This window comes from Bombus pascuorum, chromosome 1, assembly GCF_905332965.1.
Source record: "Bombus pascuorum chromosome 1, iyBomPasc1.1, whole genome shotgun sequence".
In the NCBI taxonomy this organism is placed as follows: Eukaryota; Metazoa; Arthropoda; class Insecta; order Hymenoptera; family Apidae; genus Bombus; species Bombus pascuorum.
The window spans coordinates 33,075,158-33,093,506 of record NC_083488.1 but is presented as its reverse complement, the minus strand read 5'-3'; the positions used below and the strand labels follow the sequence as shown (position 1 = coordinate 33,093,506).

General features: G+C 34.6%; 2 protein-coding genes across 2 annotated transcripts; both read left to right on the top strand.

Annotated features, from left to right (window-relative positions):
- Positions 1 to 6,255: 6,255 nt before the first annotated feature.
- Positions 6,256 to 9,479, top strand: LOC132911357 (UDP-glycosyltransferase UGT5-like). The gene is made up of 5 exons (XM_060967978.1): positions 6,256 to 6,778; positions 7,351 to 7,718; positions 8,069 to 8,288; positions 8,377 to 8,596; positions 9,013 to 9,479. The coding sequence occupies exons 1-5, from the start codon at positions 6,298 to 6,300 to the stop codon at positions 9,299 to 9,301; spliced, it is 1,578 nt and encodes a 525-aa protein (XP_060823961.1). The 5' UTR covers positions 6,256 to 6,297; the 3' UTR covers positions 9,302 to 9,479.
- A 2,582-nt stretch (positions 9,480 to 12,061) lies between these two features.
- Positions 12,062 to 17,296, top strand: LOC132911371 (UDP-glucosyltransferase 2-like). Its single transcript, XM_060967993.1, has 5 exons — positions 12,062 to 12,573; positions 14,341 to 14,708; positions 14,929 to 15,148; positions 15,237 to 15,456; positions 16,845 to 17,296. Exons 1-5 carry the CDS (start codon positions 12,093 to 12,095, stop codon positions 17,131 to 17,133), a joined length of 1,578 nt encoding a protein of 525 aa, XP_060823976.1. The 5' UTR covers positions 12,062 to 12,092; the 3' UTR covers positions 17,134 to 17,296.
- Positions 17,297 to 18,349: the final 1,053 nt, after the last annotated feature.

Genomic DNA, 18,349 nt, shown 5'->3' with positions numbered 1-18,349 from the left:
AGACACAAAAATGTCATATTTGTGTTATCGCGGAGGAAAGTTCATTTTCTTACTCCAACTTTCAGTAATATCTAGGATTTTTAATAACTTTCTAACGAGCCTCAGTGGATGAATGATACAAACATGTTGCTACAATAGAATAAGTTGTATTTATTAATAATGGGTGTATTAAAATCATACGTATAAAATAATATGGTACATACTAGTGATTTTAATACACCCATGAATGATACTTATCGCGTAAAATATCTAGCCTACATGTCTAAGAAGATTAGCCAAAATTTGCAACATTTTTATGTCACGTTTTTATGCAACGTTTTTAATTGGAATTATCGCCAACGTTACAGATTCCTGTTTGGTGTTATTCTTTTCAACATTTATCCGCGTTTAGTGTAAAAGTGTTTGATTTTCGAGAGAAGAACCTACTTAGTAGAATATAAGAAAATTAAGTATTCAAATAACAAATAATTTTTTTTTTTTTTTTTCGTGGAGGAAATCCACACGGACACCCGCCGCCTCTAGGGGGAAGAGCGGCGTGGTAGAGTCGGACTCCAACCGACTGAAACCTCCACAATGACCGTCCCTATTGCGACCGAAGGGTGCCCGGGAACCACTGTGGCGACACACCGGGCCCAAAGAACAAATAATCTAATGAAAGCGCAACTCAGATTATCGTAGCTATCTATGATCCAAAGATACTAACTAAGAATAATAAATCAATAAAGTCGAACAAATGCAACTGTCCTCATAAAAGATATAACTTAGAAAAAAAACGAAGCTGGCACCCCGCTGGGGGTAGCCGCCCACGTGCTATATTATTTTTTTATTTATATTTTTTTTTTCTTCACCAACAAGATATAACACTTTACCAAATGTCCGCAAGGACAAATTGTAAAATAACCAAAATAAAATAAAAAAAAAAAAATGCAACTGTTTTATCATTATTCAATGTAATATATAAAACCCCGGAAAAGTTAGTGTTTGCAATAATTACAAATAATATTACGATGATGAAATTTCACCCATGATAGCTGATGGAAAGATTAAATGTTCTCTAAAAATTAAGAAAGTTGAGGGTAAAAGAAAACGATTGGGTTTTTAACGGATCAAAGAACGCAGCATGATTTACTACTAACTGGTGATATCGTGCAAAAAGTGAGATTTTTATGGGATAATGTGGTGACTACGACGAAAGCGGTTTGCATGTCTGCAAACCCGAGTGCCAGGTGGTACCGAGATGGAGACACGCGTGAGTCAACAAGGATCGAGGTTATTCTTAATTATGCTACCTGACCCTGCACGAGACACAACACAGGAAGAATGGTGGTTGGCAACTTGAACACAGCCGAGTCGCCCGATCAACTTGGTAAAGAATCCCATTCGTGACAGGGTGCTCCATAAATCGCTCGCGTGCTCTACTGAAAACGATTAATATCCCTTGGATGACAGAAGCATCGATGTATGTACGAGATACAATGAAACTTTAAATATTCGAATAACCGCCATCAGAACGTATTATTGTTCGAACGATTTACTATATCCGAAGATTCCATCGTTATGTTGGGAGAAACCTAACGCTTACATAGATGCTATGATGAGAGTAACTTGCATACATATTTAAGTTGCAATTTCGTAAAACGCTGGAGATATGGTTTAAATACACATAAGTCTATCTAATCGCGTTTACCAACTGTTTCCGTCAAATCATGAAAGTCACGCAGCTGGCAGTGCCATCGTTGGTCTATCATTTTTATTGCAACGACTGATAACCACCGATACACGTCTAAGAGAGGAGTTTAGCAATTTCACGGAGTTTCGTCTGATATTCGACGAATACGCTCATGCAATCACGATGAAAATGCATAATTTCACGAAAACAACAAACGACATTCCCCTAATCTTTATTGCTTTTCTATATATGAAGGATATTATAGGGAGATTATAAAATCAACGGTGTTAAACTTTATTTATACTGTAATGTTTGAAGAAAGAATTTCTAGAAACATGCAAAGCTATAAATCAAAATTATATGCAGAATTGATAATTAGCAAAATTTAGCAAGTCACAATTACGAGTTTCGAAACTGTCCTGAAGAAGTAGATTGCAACATCAACGAAACGTTGAGCAAATATTCAGTTGCAAAGGATGAACATAATTCCGTTATTTTCGGTAAACATTTCGTACTCTTTATGTAAATATAATACGGGCATCAGACAGAACTTTTCAATTCTATTTTTATTATTCCATGTTTATTATGAAGGTATTCGATAAACACAATTTTAATTGCACAATGTTTCATAAATTCAAAGATTATAGACCTGAAATCTCAAATATACTATCTTGTTAACTCGTTCATTTTTGTTATCACTGTAGAAATTTCTGCTTATCGTCTGAAATTTATACCGTGACAAGCGATCGGTCGTTCCTCAGACAAGATTTTCGCAAGAACAGCGACAGCAACATCGCGTGAAGCGTCGAACTCGTAGGATTCACCGTTTTCCATAGCGCAGGATGTATGCGTGGTGTGTGCGGACACGCTTCACGGTATACGCGTAACCGAGCAATTTCTTCGACGAGATGGAAGAGATCGATGCTACTTTGGCAAGCCATCAGAGCATTGCGCGATCGTGCAAGACGAGCTCGACGATCCGTTGCATATGTCGCGGCTATATACGCAAACTCCTCGCGGAATCCGGCTAGCTGTCTAACGACGCCGTCGAGCCAGAAGCAGTCCGTATCAGCTTCAATTCGTTGGTAAATGTTTGTCTTTCGAGGATTCGTTTCTCTTGCTTGAACGCGAATACATTCGCGCTTCGATTCTTCACGGAAATCGCTCCGCTCGATGCGTTCGTTCGCATCAATTCGTACAATTAATTGAATCCTTAAAATTCCAAAATTTGATTCTATTTGTTACAAAATTTGATACGATACGCCGTGTTTATAGTTTGGACAATTTAATCGTCGTTGTTCGAGACACTAGACTGAGACGTACGAGAGATATAGCAGTAGATCATTTGCTACCCGAATAATAAGCTGACAAGTATTTGCTAATAAAATAGTAGCTAGTAAAATAAAAGAGGCTACTAAATATAATTAGCGCGTAAGATAAAGGATAATGAGTATCACTTACAAGTATAAAGGATTGTGATGTTTATTAGACAACGGATTATATTACAAAACTGAGTGTGAATAATGCGAATGTTTCCGAGTTGATAACGGGTATCACGGGATTAGCAAAAAACTTATTAATACACGCTGATTAAAAACTATTCGAGATAAAGCTCTTATAGTCTCTCATACGATAATTGTTAACGTAGGAGAAACACGTGGACTTATCGATTATACATTTTGAGCTGGCAAAGGTGGTCGGTTCAATGTGATTGGTAAAATCTCTTCTGCAGGTGGCTATCCCCGCGTTACCAGCCCTCGAGAGTACGGAGCGACTCGAAAAGGGCCGCATTAGAATTCCGCTGGTTTTTACCAGCGATCATAGCACGCAATGAACTCTTACGAAACGCGTATCAATTCATATTGGGTGTTTTATAGTTTCATAAGGGCTATTGGTATTAGGAAAATCAGAATTTCTTAGGTTTATAAACACGAAGATATAAAGTATATATAAATAAAAGAGATAAAAAGATAAATTCTGAACATGGGATGAGCATAAGGAGAAATTCTGACTTGGTATCTAAAATTTTGCATATGATAAAACGTGTAGGTTTTTTTTGACAAGGTTTTCTTTTAAATACTTTCGAGGTTATATGTACTTATAAAACGAAGTTGTCATCAAATAGATAATAGCAAATAGAAAAATTGGACTTAGTACGCGTAAAAAGTAATGTATGGCTTTATGAATAATGTATTTAAATAATAACTATATTCATGAATTTATTTAACTGCCATCTAAGGAAATATTGCTTCTATATTGATAAAATAATTACTATTCAACTGTTGCATTCTTATCTTTTTCTTCGATTTGCTGTTACAACAAATGTTACAATGTGACATTTTTATTCTAATTGACGACTCATACTTTGTTGAATTTTATTTGTTCGTATTACGCGAATGTTGAAAAGTTAAAATTGTATGTAATCGTATATAGATCGTATTTCAACTTTAAAATGATATACAATGATACACACATAAAGATTAAAAAATAATGATTTCGAAATCTAATACAACAGTCGGATATTTCATATGCTACGACTTTACAATGTATAAGTATATCTTTAAAGATGACGAATTTTGTTCCTTCTTGAGAGAGGAGGGAAAGATGTTTAATGACGTTTGTCACGCAAACGCTGTTTCATAACTCACGATGTTTCTAATATTCCATGTTTGTTACATCACCAATAAAACAAAAGAATTATTCAATCAGAACTCGTCCTTTGAATTTCATCGATTCAGAAACAATGAAAACGAATCACTGTAAGAAAACGATATAAAAGACCATTTTAGCTAAACGAACTTAAATCTCCAAACTCTGCATCCAACGATACACAGAATCGTCGTAACGTCAATTTCTAGTCGACAACGATCTTCGAGCAGTTAACGATTTCCACCGGATCCCGATAGTGAAAATCGCCTGGAAATTCCCTAGAAACTTACTAGACGATTCGCGATCGTTTCGCTTAAAAAGAATCCAATTTTGGCGTTCCCGCGTGAAAAGCTGTCCAGGTTTCTCGATCTCTTTCGCGAACTTGCAAGAAAATTGAATTCCAGGCAACGATCGTTCGAGCAATTATCGGTGATTTAACCGGAGGCGAGCAATGCGCCCACGGGAGCGGTTAAGAAACTTGACAAACCTGGACGCAGAAAATCGTTTCGCCTCGTGTTACGTTGCGACAGACCGTCCTGGGATTTTACACTTTCCCGGTCGCGGAGAAACGAAACCGCCAGCCTGCGGCCTCGTGACGGGCAGCTATTTGTCGTTGATAGATGTTTTTCTTCCGGTACGGTTCGCTGCCCACCACCAGATCCGCTTCTCTTACTTTCAAACGAATTTCACCGCGTCAAACGACAGAGAATAGTCTCATTGCGTTCATTCGTATATGGTTATCTATTTCTTCTTTCATCCGGGTCCTAAAATTGAAATTTTATGCCATTGGTATTTTAAATCTATATATTTTAAATTTTATATTTTTATATTTTAAATTTTTTAATATTTTTTTCTTACTACAGAATTTTTATTTGTTCCTTAGATTTATGCAATGGATCTTTCTTCTGTGATAATAGACGATGTAGTAAGGTAATAAGTTATCTTACTTACATTATGTTAAAGTGTCGCGTTTATGCTGTTTGGTTTCTCATAAGTAAAAGCTTCATCGTTGGCCTTTCCTGTATTGACATTGATTTTACAATGTTCGTGCATTTTTCTCACTGTTTTATTATCCTTATAAACGCTGAATAGTCACCGTTTGCAAATAATCTAATCTGCAAAATTTCGTTTATGATAAAAGTCAATGTGTAGTGAAAGTGCATTAAAGCCTGTTGTATATGGAACTTTGCATTTGGATTTATGACAACAATATAACACTAGTCTGTGTCATCATTTTAAATACCGTAAACTGGTAATAGGAAGCAACTGTATATTTTTAATGAACTTTTTCGTCACGTTCATTATTTGCTCATTTGATCTTTTAATGTAACAAGCGATTTCTGTCATTTTCACTGGATCGATGAAGTGTTTATTATGATATTTAGCATACTTCTTCGTGCTCTTAAATCATATTCTACTTTTTATAAAAAAAGAGATGGGGAAGGCTAGAGGCAGCAAAATGCTTACATCTTTTACGATTACTTTTGGAAATAGCCATGTGTATATCAGTATTATCGATTTTTAACTATTTTTTTACAAATCCTTGAATTTCTGTGTTCTGCCGATTTCTACAGACACAAATTTTACAAATTGCGAACCACGCATAAATTGTTTAAAATATGAAATATTGATAAATATGTCGTACGATATATAATATACTAAATGAATATTGCATAAAAACCCGCAATTTAATAATCACTGCTAACATCTATATGATATACATCATATAATACAGTAAGATATAGTAGTCAAAACAACAAATCCATTCCGCAAACATATGTTGTCATTACTCATAATAATAGTTTACTGCACTAGCGATATGAGACGGTAATTCAGCGATGACGGGTGCAATTTTAAAATTATAATGTATACCGATATCGTAATATCATTACATAGATTACGTAAAACGATAACTTGAGAGTTCCCTTTTAGTAGACCTATAACCAGGACCTGCTTCAGTACGTCTCAACACGAGGAATATGAAGCATCACCTCTGTAATTTGTTGTTCGTTCTGTGCGTCTTGTACATCGCGAAGCAGTCGGAATGTTACAAGATTCTAGCCATCGTCCCGACACCATCTTACAGTCATCAAATACCGTACCGACGATTATGGCTGGAATTACACAAACGAGGTCACGAAGTTGTGCTAGTTACGGCGGATCCTATACCAAATATCAAATCACCGAATTTTACGCAAATCGATATTAGCCAATCTTACGGATCCATAAGGAGTTTAGATTTTGTTCAAATGCGATTTGAGGGAAAACGCTGGTTGCATATCGTGGAAAAAGAAATGTTGCCTATAGTCGAAGTTTTTGCGGAAACGGTGCTCAATTCTACAGAACTGCGGAAGATGTATACTGCAGACAGCAAGGCAACGTTCGATGTCTATTTGACGGAATTCCTCTTCGCGCCCGCCACTTACGCTTTCGCACATCGATTCAATGTTCCTATAATAGGTACGCCTTTAACAATCATTTTTGTATTTATTAGTTTCGTAACCTTTGTTTCGTTTTGAAAATTACGAATATATATAGTGTCACGCACGTGGCATGCTTTTTGATGTAGAATGTTCCGAAAAATCAACATGTATAAAAGGTCCTCCAAACGACCTGTATATATCTTTTGACAGTTGACGTAATTAAACAGAAAAGGGATTTCGAATGTGATTTATCTAGAAAATAACATTATGAATCTAGAAAGACGTATATACAAATTATTTTATACGAAATATAGTATCCTAGAACTAAACTTTCAGCAGTCTCAAAAATATGTTTAATGAATACACTTTCCACTTTTCCAAATCAATCGAATCTCATTATCATATCCAGATTAGACCGCGAATGTTTAGGGATTCAATATAAATTTGAAGATGCAAAGATATGAATATGCATTTGCATATAACCAAAGTAAACTATTTGTTGGAATATTCAGTATCTTAAAAAAAATTATATCCAAGGTTACTCGTATTGTTAGATTCTTTTAGATTAAAAATTAAGATCACCCCTAATTACGTTTTGCATGAACATAGGGTTAAGTTCATTAGGGATACTTGCCATTAACGAACACGCTCTTGGTGGATTGGTTCTGCCTTCCCACGAGTACACGTGGGAAATGGAAGACAACACGGGTACGAATCTACCGTTCTTCAAGAGACTGAGCAATTTCGTCAACATGTGGCATAGCTTATACTACGTCTATCACGAGATCTTTCCTCAGCAACAGAAATTGGCTGAAAAATATTTTGGGCCTCTGCCACCAATGCTAGACGTATTGAAGAATGTTAGCATGCTTTTCATCAATCAGGCCGACGTTATGGCACCGGCTCGACCGAAACTTGCGAACGTAATCACGTTTACATCCTCCCACATAGAAAAGAAGCAGAAACCTCTGCCTAAGGTAAGCTTTACACAGAAACATAAAAAAATGTATGTGTATATTAAATACGGATTTCTCTAGCACAAATACAATTTCATTACTTGTACGTTAAGTAAAATTATAAATTGTATAGGAAAGGTAACAGCAAAACATTAGTATGAAACGATATGATGAATTGGGTAAGATGCATTAGCAGGCTTACTATAGTTGAAGTTTTTTACCTGTTAATTAACTCATAAATTCTTCTAAACCAGCATTACAAGATTCCCGAATAATAACAGAATTAGCTTCCTCTTAGTTATTATATTTAATTGAAAATTTACTCTTTTATACACACGTGTATTTCATCAGGATGTTCTATTTTGTCACAGGACTTACAAGCATTTCTGGATGGCGCCACAAATGGGTTCATCTACTTCAGTCTTGGTAGTAACGCAAGAAGTGCAAGTTTACCAGTGGAGATCCGACGCATGTTCTGCGACGTGTTCACCAAGTTACCTTATAGAGTTGTCTGGAAATTCGAGGAAGATTTGCCCGAGAAACCTGATAATGTTTACATCGGAAAATGGCTACCACAACAAACCATTCTCGGTATGATCTTATTCTCAATAAAATATTTATACATCGCAGATATTATTCCTCGATGAGAAATAATCTAACGAATCATATTAATTCGCAGCTCATCCGAACATTAAATTGTTCATTTATCAAGGAGGCCTGCAGAGCAGCGAGGAGACCGTCCACTACGGGGTACCAGTTCTTGGTTTCGCAATTTTGGCCGATCAAGATTATCAAGTAGCCAGAATGGAAGCTCTGGGCATTGGAAAATATTTGGAAATTACAACCCTTAAGAAGGATGAACTTGAAAATGCTATTACAGAGCTTATAACTAACAAAAAGTAAGTATAAACTCACTTCCTGTTATAATTGTGCTATTTTTAAGAGTTTAACACTAGAACTATCTAATCTGTGAAAATGACGGACGAGTTTCAGAATATTCGTTTTTGTAATCACACGATTCTTTTGGAAAAATTTGTTTGGATCCAAACCAATCAGAATTTTTGGAATAAGGTTTTCTGTGTTCTAAAGTATTATTACTATAAGTTGGTCGAGATTGTAGATTTATCTGAACAAAGAAAGGAAAGCAATCAAGTCATTTTCATATCAAAAGTATTCAAATTGAAATATAATTAGTGCAATGAAACTTTTAAATCCTTTAGCTATGATTATTTTAATTAATCTTTCAATGATAATGATCAATGATAATGTATTATGTGATGTGAGTTTCGATTGAACTTAGCATGCTTGTTTTCAGGTACAAAGAAAGGATACATTATATCCGAAATGTCGTTCAGGATACACCGTACGATCCGGTAGAGAATCTCGCTTGGTGGACGGAGTACGTGATACGAACGAAAGGCGCCCCTCATCTTCGCAGTAGTCTAGCTTTTCAGCCTTGGTATCAACGTTGCGATATAGACATTATAGCGTTCTTAACGATCACAATTTTCTTGATCGCTTCTACTACCTTTCATTTAATTGCCAAGATTGTCGTCTACATTCATAAGCAAATCAAATCAACTGAAAAGCAAAAGATAAGCTAAGTATTTATGGTACAGTTAATCAAAGAGAAGTACTTCTATTACAATTCAGTCCAAGTAACGCAACTGTTTAACATCTCATTTCAACTAATGAATTTTATCTAGTTTCGTTAATGAAATGATCATCCCGCGTTTTATAATTGACGAGTTACTCTGGGTACAAGACTAACGATTCTGGCACGGAGAAACTTGCAAATCAAAGAAAGATTTGATTAATATTAAAATCTCATTTATACATTGTTGATCTCATGATTGAGATTTTTTGAGGAATCGTCAAGTTTACTCTAAATTGTTATCATCAATTAGGAAAAAATAACATTGAAAACATAGGTATGTCGAAGTAAAGTATTGATATTACATATGTCTGTTGCGTTCCTGAAGTGATTTCGTTTGTTTCCGAATTTGTTGTTTTTAACTGTAGCGTGTCTTCTGTTATTAGGAACGGAACGAAAGACTTTAAACCTTATGTTATAAGGGATCAATCAGTATTGTTGGCAATATGTTAATCATATGATCAAATAGCTCTTGTTATTCGCGAACATGTTGCAACTTAGTCAATAAAAGTCTCCGCATCGTGCACCTGTTTATGATGAATGATATTATAATTTTAAAAAATGGAAGGCATAATGTAGTTATTCGAAGTAAATCCTTTTTAACTGATACAAAATTATGTGGTAAAAATCGTAAAATCAAAGATAAATAGAATAATAATTAAAGTACATCCATTTAGGAAAACAATTATCTTTAGAAACCCTATTACACTTCTTATTTCTATCGCAGTATTCTGACACTGTACGTGCGAATTACAGACTTTAACGTAGTGTTATGTACATAGAGATAAAAAAGTGATGTTACGTAAGCGCATATTGCTTTAGGCTTTGTTAGAAAATTATAATAAAAATATAAAATATAGAATTAAATTTATTACTCTGCGAAGTGCTTGTGTCATTTTAGTTTCTGTGATATATTTTGTGGCACGTTTTTCTGTTAAAGAACTTGTGTTAATTATCCTTTCCATCAATTTTAGAAATTCCAGTTACAAAAACCGTCAAAGAGACAAACATTCGTTGAAGTACGTCCGCGACATTTCCAGATCAAATTGACAATTCATTATTACAGTACAGTTTTCAAATCTCGAATGGTAAAACTGATCACACAGATACATAAAAATGTCTCATCTATTTCTGCTTTAATTTATAACACATCTTTGTAATGGGTATATCTTATAGCAAACATTTCTGTTACGCACAAATATACTGCACGTTTTATTATATATGAAATTTGTACAATTACTATGAATTTCTAATAAATATCGTAATTTTTATACCAGCAAGTGATTCTTGTCATAATTTACCTAAGCTAATTATTAATTATTATAGTAGTCCTTTACCTCGTACCAAATAATCGGGTTTCTTATCCTTATAATTATTCTTATCAGACCTTTCATTTAGTGACAAATGATCCTTGTCAAGCATTTTATTTTCCTGTCAAATACTTGTTAGCTTGTCGTTCAGATGGCAAATAATCTTCGATGTTACGTCTCTCTAGCCTGCTATTTTGAACAGTTTCTCTTACAGTAACAGAAAGTATGTACCTGATAAGAATTTTGTAGTATTGCTACAAGTGTTTAGCAAAGCTTCGAACGATTTATATTCACAGAATATCGTCACATCCTATTCATAAAACATTGATAAAATATCGTTATAAGAAATATGGAAGCAAAAGTCCAGTCACTAATTAAAATATTTTTCATATTTAATTTTTACGTGTTAAAATTGGTATGTATATAAATAGTCTTAGAAAGAGAAGCGATCCATTATGTTCGGTTATGAGCGTTTATGATAAAAATGAGCGTGCATTAAAGCCTGTTTCATATGAAGCTCTACGTTTGGATTTATAACATCACTATAACAGTAGCCTGCCTCGTCAATCTAAAAGAGTAACTTGGTAATAGAATACAGCTGTATATTTCTAATAAACATTCTCATGATGTCTATTATTTGCTGATTTGATCCTTTCGTGTAACCAGTGATTTCTGTCATCCCCACTTGATCGATACAATGCTAATAAATACTAGAATACGAGTGTGTTATATAAATTCAACATATTGGAGCTAAGTTACATTACATAACATTGTGATAAAGATTCTATACATGAAATTGATATTTGATCTCGCTAGTATTTATACAATTTACAAATATATTTTAACATCATATTCATCACACGTTCTCATTTTTCTGAACCGTGTTTCAGTTTTTATACAAAAAGTGAGCAAGAAATGGCGGTGGATATAGGCCGCAAAATGCTTACATTTCTTACGATTACTTTATATATTCGTATTATCGATTGTAAACGATACTTTACAAATCCCTTAACTTCTGCCTTTTATCATTATATACAAATAGAAATTTTACAAATGGTGAACCATGCATTATATTGTTTCCGACAAGGAATATTGACAAATATATCGTATAATATATAATATACTGAATAAATATACTACAAAAAAGCGCAATTAAATAATCACTGCCAATATCTATACGATATGATTCATAAGAAACATTAAGATATACGCCGAAACAACATATACATCGCGCACACATACATTACCATTACACAATACTTAACAGTAAAGGTGGTATGGAACAATAATTCAGCGATAACTCAAACGATTTAAAAATACCGATATCGTATCATCACTACATGGATTATGTAAAATAACGATAACTTCCAGATGTCATTTTCAGTAGACTCATTAGCGCGACCTGCTTCTGTTCGTCTCGACACGAGCAATATGAAGCACCACCTTTGTAGTCTGTTGTTCGTTCTGTGCGTCTCGTACATCGCCAAGCAGTCCGAATGTTACAAGATTCTAGCCATCGTCCCGACACCATCTTACAGTCATCAAATACCGTACCGACGATTATGGCTAGAACTACACAAACGGGGTCACGAAATTGTGCTAGCCACGACGGATTCTACACCATATATCAAATCACCGAATTTTACGCAAATCGATATTAGCCAATCTTACGGAATCATGAAGACTTTGGATTTAGTTCGAATACGATTTGAAGGAAAAAGATGGTTGCATGTCGTGGAAGAAAAAATGTTGCCTGTAGTCGATGTTTTTGCGGAGACGGTGTTCAATTCCACAGAACTACGGCAGCTGTATGCTCCAGAGAGCAACGCAACGTTCGATGTCTATTTGACGGAATTCCTCTTCGCGCCCGCCACTTACGCATTGGCACATCGATTTAATGTTCCTATAATAGGTATGACTTTAACAATTATATTTATATTTATTAGCATTATTACTTTTATTTCATTTTGAAAATCAGAAATATATAGTGTGAAGCACGTAGCACGTACAGTCCAATATTGTTCGACGTAGAGTATTCAGAAGAATGGACATATGTAAAAATATCTCCAACCAGGCTTCATATGTCTTCTATGCATGCTCGTACAAAAGAATTAATAATATGGAATCATGTTTCCGATACCATGCAAGTTCTACCTAGGACATTCTTTATTGATATTGAACTGGTTTTGGTTACTCGGTAATAATTTTAATAAAAAAAAATCTTGCATTAAGAGTATAATAGAAATAAAGTATAGTACAAAACTAGTATCATTCGAATAAGTACGGGAGTTATTGTATGCAACCTACCATTTAAATTGGACTTGGCATATACACATATAGATTTTCTATGACAGCATGAGGAGCTAGTAATAGAACACGTTGAAAACACATACCTCTAAACGGTTGAAACCTCAAACACACGTTCGCAATATTAAGCGTTGTCCATTTAAGAGCTGAACGCCAGAGCGTCACCGAGACAGCTTCGATCTATTCGCAACTATGACTCATTTTGCACAAGAACCGAAATTTAATAAAAAAGAAATGGTTACAATAGTATTGTGACCTAATCGATGAGCAGGAAGATGATAGAAAAAGAAAGAGAAGGTACTGCGTACATAAAGGCTTGAAATCGAGAAGGAACGAAAGTGTATTTCATAAACGACAGATATAAACAGCTAATTAGGAACGAATAAAAATACCATCAATTTTTGCCAATCTCAACGACCCAATGTTAGATGCTAGTTAGAAAAATTAAAAATGCTATTCGGAAACGAAATACAAAATTTATAGGAGCGATAACGCCCATAGAAAAACTGACAGACTGCTTAATGTAAATGCAAGACCATAAATTTTATATAAAATATTTATGATTATATATAAAAAAACTAAATGTATAAAATTAAATCAACTGAACTAACTGTAAAAATTGAAACCACTTGAATTAATAGGTTGAGAAGTTGAAATAATTAGACTACGTAAGTAAAACATTTTAGTTATTCTCAAGGTGGTAAGGAACACTATGTATGATGTGCTGTTTTTGACAAGTGCTTCAATGATTATATTTCGATAAGAATACATGTAAATGTGATGGATATATCGGTGTAAATTTTATGCAACTCACACGTTGCGTTGTTACTAAGGCGATGGCCTTCCACCGTACACGATTCATAATTATAGAAAATCGCATTTTAACTTGTTAACCGTGTCATCCCTTACCCAAAAATTTCTTAAATTGTGAACTCAAAATTTAATGGCGAAAAGAAATCTATTTCAGTTACGTCTGTTTCAGTGCTTGTACATGTATGATACAATTTAGTTTTAACAAAAATAAAACTATATGCAAAAAATAAAGGATATCTAAATAGGGAAAATAGAGTACTATTAGATAATTATTTATTTTTTCCGGTTAATAAATTAGCGTGCAATAAATCAATCAGATTCGTAACAGTTTGGATAGCATATATCCTTTATTTATACATCTGTATTTTAATACGTGGATCCATTTATATTAAAAATCAAGCTTATCATATACTCTACACATAGAAGAAATAAAATCATCATACTTGAAATTAACATCCCTTTATCAATTTTTAATTTAATCATTATAGAAATATTTAGATAAGTATTGATTAGATTAATTGATTATGATCAACCAGCATTAAATTTTGCATGACCGTAGGGTTAAGTTCATTTGGGTTGATTGCCATTAACGAACACGCTCTTGGTGGATTGGTTCTGCCTTCTCACGAGTACACGTGGGAAATGCAAGACAACACGGGCACGAATCTACCGTTCTTGAAGAGACTGCGCAATTTCGTCAACATGTTGCACAACTTATACTACTACTACTATAAGCTCTTTCCTCACCAACAGAAAGTGGCCGAAAAATATTTGGGGCCTCTACCACCAATACTAGACGTTTTAAAAAACGTTAGCATGCTTTTCGTCAATCAGGCCGACGTTATGACACCGGCTCGACCGAAACTTGCGAACGTAATCACGTTTTCATCCACCCACATAGAAAAAAAGCCGAAACCTCTGCCTAAGGTAGGGTTTATACAATGACAAAATGATTTATTTATTTATTAAATATGGATTTATTTGGCACAAAATTTGCAAAAGCGGTATGTTACAAATTTTTCTAAACAAGGATTACAAAGCTCCTGAACAATAATATCATTAATTTTTTTTTAGTTATTATAACATAATTTTTACATTTTTACGCACACGTGTCTGTCGATTAGAATGTTTTTTTTTTTTGTCACAGGACTTACAAACATTTCTGGATGACGCCACAAATGGATTCATCTACTTTAGTCTTGGTAGTGCCGCAAGAAGTGCAAGTTTACCACTGGAGATCCGACGCATGTTCTGCGACGTGTTTGCCAAGTTACCTTATAGAGTTGTCTGGAAATTCGAGGAGGATTTGCCCGGGAAACCTGATAATGTTTATATAGGAAAATGGCTACCACAACAAACCATTCTCGGTATGATCTTATTCTCAATAAAATATTTATACATCGCAGATACTATTCCTTGATGAAAAATGATCTAACGAATCATATTAACCCGCAGCTCATCCGAACATTAAGCTGTTCATTTATCAAGGAGGCCTGCAGAGCAGCGAGGAGACCATCCACTACGAAGTACCAGTTCTTGGTTTAGCAGTTTGGGCCGATCAATATTATCAAGTAGCCAGAATGGAAGCTGTGGGTATTGGAAAATGTTTGGAAATTACAACCCTTAAGAAGGATGAACTTGAAAATGCTATTACAGAGCTTATAACTAACAAAAAGTAAGTATAAACTGACTTCCTGTTATAATTGTGCTATTTTTAAGAGTTTAACACTAGAACTATCTAATCTGTGAAAATGACGGACGAGTTTCAGAATATTGGTGCTACGACCGTTCCCGGAGAGATACGATCGCGAGAAAGCACGTCAACGGGAATCGTAAATTCCCGTTATGATTATACAATCGATGCCACGAACTGATCGATCACCTTATTTCTATTACGATAATAGGGGTGGTTTACTTGAGGTTACACTGAGTGAACACGTATATAATAACATTTATTCCAGCAGCTTTGTAAAGATGGACAGTTACACTGGTTCGTCGGTACAAGTTAAGTAAGAGACCCGTTACAGACGTATTGACTATTCTAGCCATGTATAAGAAGTTTTACTTAAGAGTAGAACCCGTTACAGACTTCTAGACTGTCCTATCGATGAAGAACAACTTTGACTTAAGGATAGAACCCGTTACAGACTTGTTGACTGTTTTAACGACGAGGAAAAACTGAAGAAAGTGACGATGCTGTGTCGGAGGAAAGCTGGTGATGGGTGTGTCTAACGCAGGGGACCATCGGATTTGATAATGAAATTTTTGTTCGGGAAAGTGAGGGCAGCAGACATTGTTTCTGATTGGCTAATAAGACGGTTGGTGGACTAGGAAGGATCTTAGCCGCTCTCGATAGAAAGTCGATAGTAGGAAGCATCGTACGCGAGAAAAACTAACTTTCCCGTGTTTTCCCGTAGTAAACCATAAACCTTAGAATACGCTTCAGTAAAAAGATCTTTGCTCGATCTGAAGGACTTTAGTTAAAATTTCCGAGATTTATGATCGGTCCTTGAGACTCTTGAGAGTACGCAATAAGGATGTGCGGACATTTGGCTGCCATCCTGACCGCAGTGTGTGGCCTGGATTAGATAGAGAGTCGACTGACGTAACAATGGGTTTTCTTTAACTACAAGAGGCATGCGGGTCCTTCAGGAAAAATTTATTTCTCTTCTATTGATATGGAAATATGCACAAACATACAGTATACCTATCTTATTACATCGATTTTCGTAACCACTTTAATGATAATTATGTCTGCGCGGTATTTATGTGTTACTCAATTGCCTTTCCGACTGATCAGAATTTTTGGAATAAAGTTTTCTGTGTTCTAAAGTATTATTCCTATAAGTTGGTCGAGATTGTAGATTCATCTGAATAAAGAAAGGAAAGCAATCAAGTCATTTTCATGTCGAAAAGTATTCAAATTGAAATATAATTAGTGGAATGAAATTTTTAAATCCTTTTAGCTACTAAATTACTCTAGTAAATTTTTCAATGATATTGATCGATGATAATGTACTATGTGATGTGAGTTTCGATTGAATTTAGTATGCTTGTTTTCAGGTACAAAGAAAGGATACATTACATCCGAAATGCCGTTCAGGATACACCGTACGATCAGGTGGAGAATCTCGCTTGGTGGACGGAGTACGTGATACGAACGAAAGGCGCCCCTCATCTTCGCAGTAGTCTAGCTTTTCAGCCTTGGTATCAACGTTGCGATATCGACATTATAGCGTTCTTAACGATCACAATTTTCTTGATCGCTTCTACTACCTTTTATTTAATTGCCAAGATTATCGTCTACGTTTATAAGACAATCAAATCAACTGAAAAGCAAAAGATAAGCTAAGTATTTATAGTACAGTTAAACAAAGAGAAGTATTTATGGCACAATTCAGTCCAAGTGACGCAAATGTTTAACATCTCATTTCAATGAATGAATTTTATCTAGTTTCGTTAAGGAGATGATCATCCCGCGTTTTATAATTGGCGAGTTACCCTCATCACAAGACTAACGATTCTGGTACGAAAAATCTTTCAAATATAAAAAAACCGTTCGAATAAAATTGAAATCCCATTTATACATTGTTAGTCTCTTGACTGAGATTTTTTATCGAAGCGTCAAGTTTATTCCAAATTATTATCAATCGATGATAACATTGCTTTTCACTTGATGAATGAGGTAGCGCAAGGAGAAATTACGTTGAAACCATGGGTATGTCAAAGTATCGATATATATAAAAATCGATGATGTTATGTAGTTATTCGAAATAAATTCTTTATATTATAGTACATCTTTATATTGAGTATATCTTATAGCAAACATTTCTGTTACGCACAAATATACGACACGTTTTATTATATATGAAATTGTAACAATTATTATGAGTTTCTAATACATATTATTTTTATCCCAATAAGTGATACTTGCCATAATTTATCTTACGAGCTAATTATTATAGTCACCCTTTACTTGCTACCAAATAACCGGGCTACTTATCCTTATAATTATTCTTATCAGACCTTTCATTTAGTGACAAATGATCTTTGCCAAGCACTTCATTTTACTGGCAAATACTTGTCAGCTTGTCGTTCAGATGGCTAATAATCTTTGATGTTATATCTCTCTAGCCTGCTAGTTCGAACAATTTCTCTTATAGTAACAAACGATATGTACCTGAAAAGAATTTTGTAGTATTATTACAAGTATTTAGCAAAGCTTCGAACGATTTATATTCACACGATATCTTCACATCCTATTCATAAAACATTGATAAAGTATCGTTATAAAAAATATAGAAGCAAAATTCCACTATGTAATTAAAATATTGCTCATAATTAATTTTTGCGTATTAAAATTAATATGTATAGAAATATTCTCAAAAAGAGAAGCGATCCATTATGTTCGGTTATGAGCGTTTATTTTCTAGTTTCTCTATTTTTCATAGTATCTATAGTTTTATTTTACGTCGCAGTGTAGTTTGCTCACAAGGAGTGTAAGCAGTGATGGCAAGCTTTTAAATTGCTCTGATTGTTGTTCGATTAATTTTTCGAGCCTATCGAGG

Bases quoted from the DNA above. Each gene is read 5' to 3' on its own strand.
- LOC132911357 (XM_060967978.1), top strand. From the start codon at position 6,298: ATGAAGCATCACCTCTGTAATTTGTTGTTCGTTCTGTGCGTCTTGTAC. The intron at 8,289-8,376 runs GTATGATCTTAT...ATTAATTCGCAG, and splicing joins ACCACAACAAACCATTCTCG to CTCATCCGAACATTAAATTG. The intron at 8,597-9,012 runs GTAAGTATAAAC...GCTTGTTTTCAG, and splicing joins GAGCTTATAACTAACAAAAA to GTACAAAGAAAGGATACATT.
- LOC132911371 (XM_060967993.1), top strand. From the start codon at position 12,093: ATGAAGCACCACCTTTGTAGTCTGTTGTTCGTTCTGTGCGTCTCGTAC. The intron at 14,709-14,928 runs GTAGGGTTTATA...TTTTTGTCACAG, and splicing joins AGCCGAAACCTCTGCCTAAG to GACTTACAAACATTTCTGGA. The intron at 15,149-15,236 runs GTATGATCTTAT...ATTAACCCGCAG, and splicing joins ACCACAACAAACCATTCTCG to CTCATCCGAACATTAAGCTG.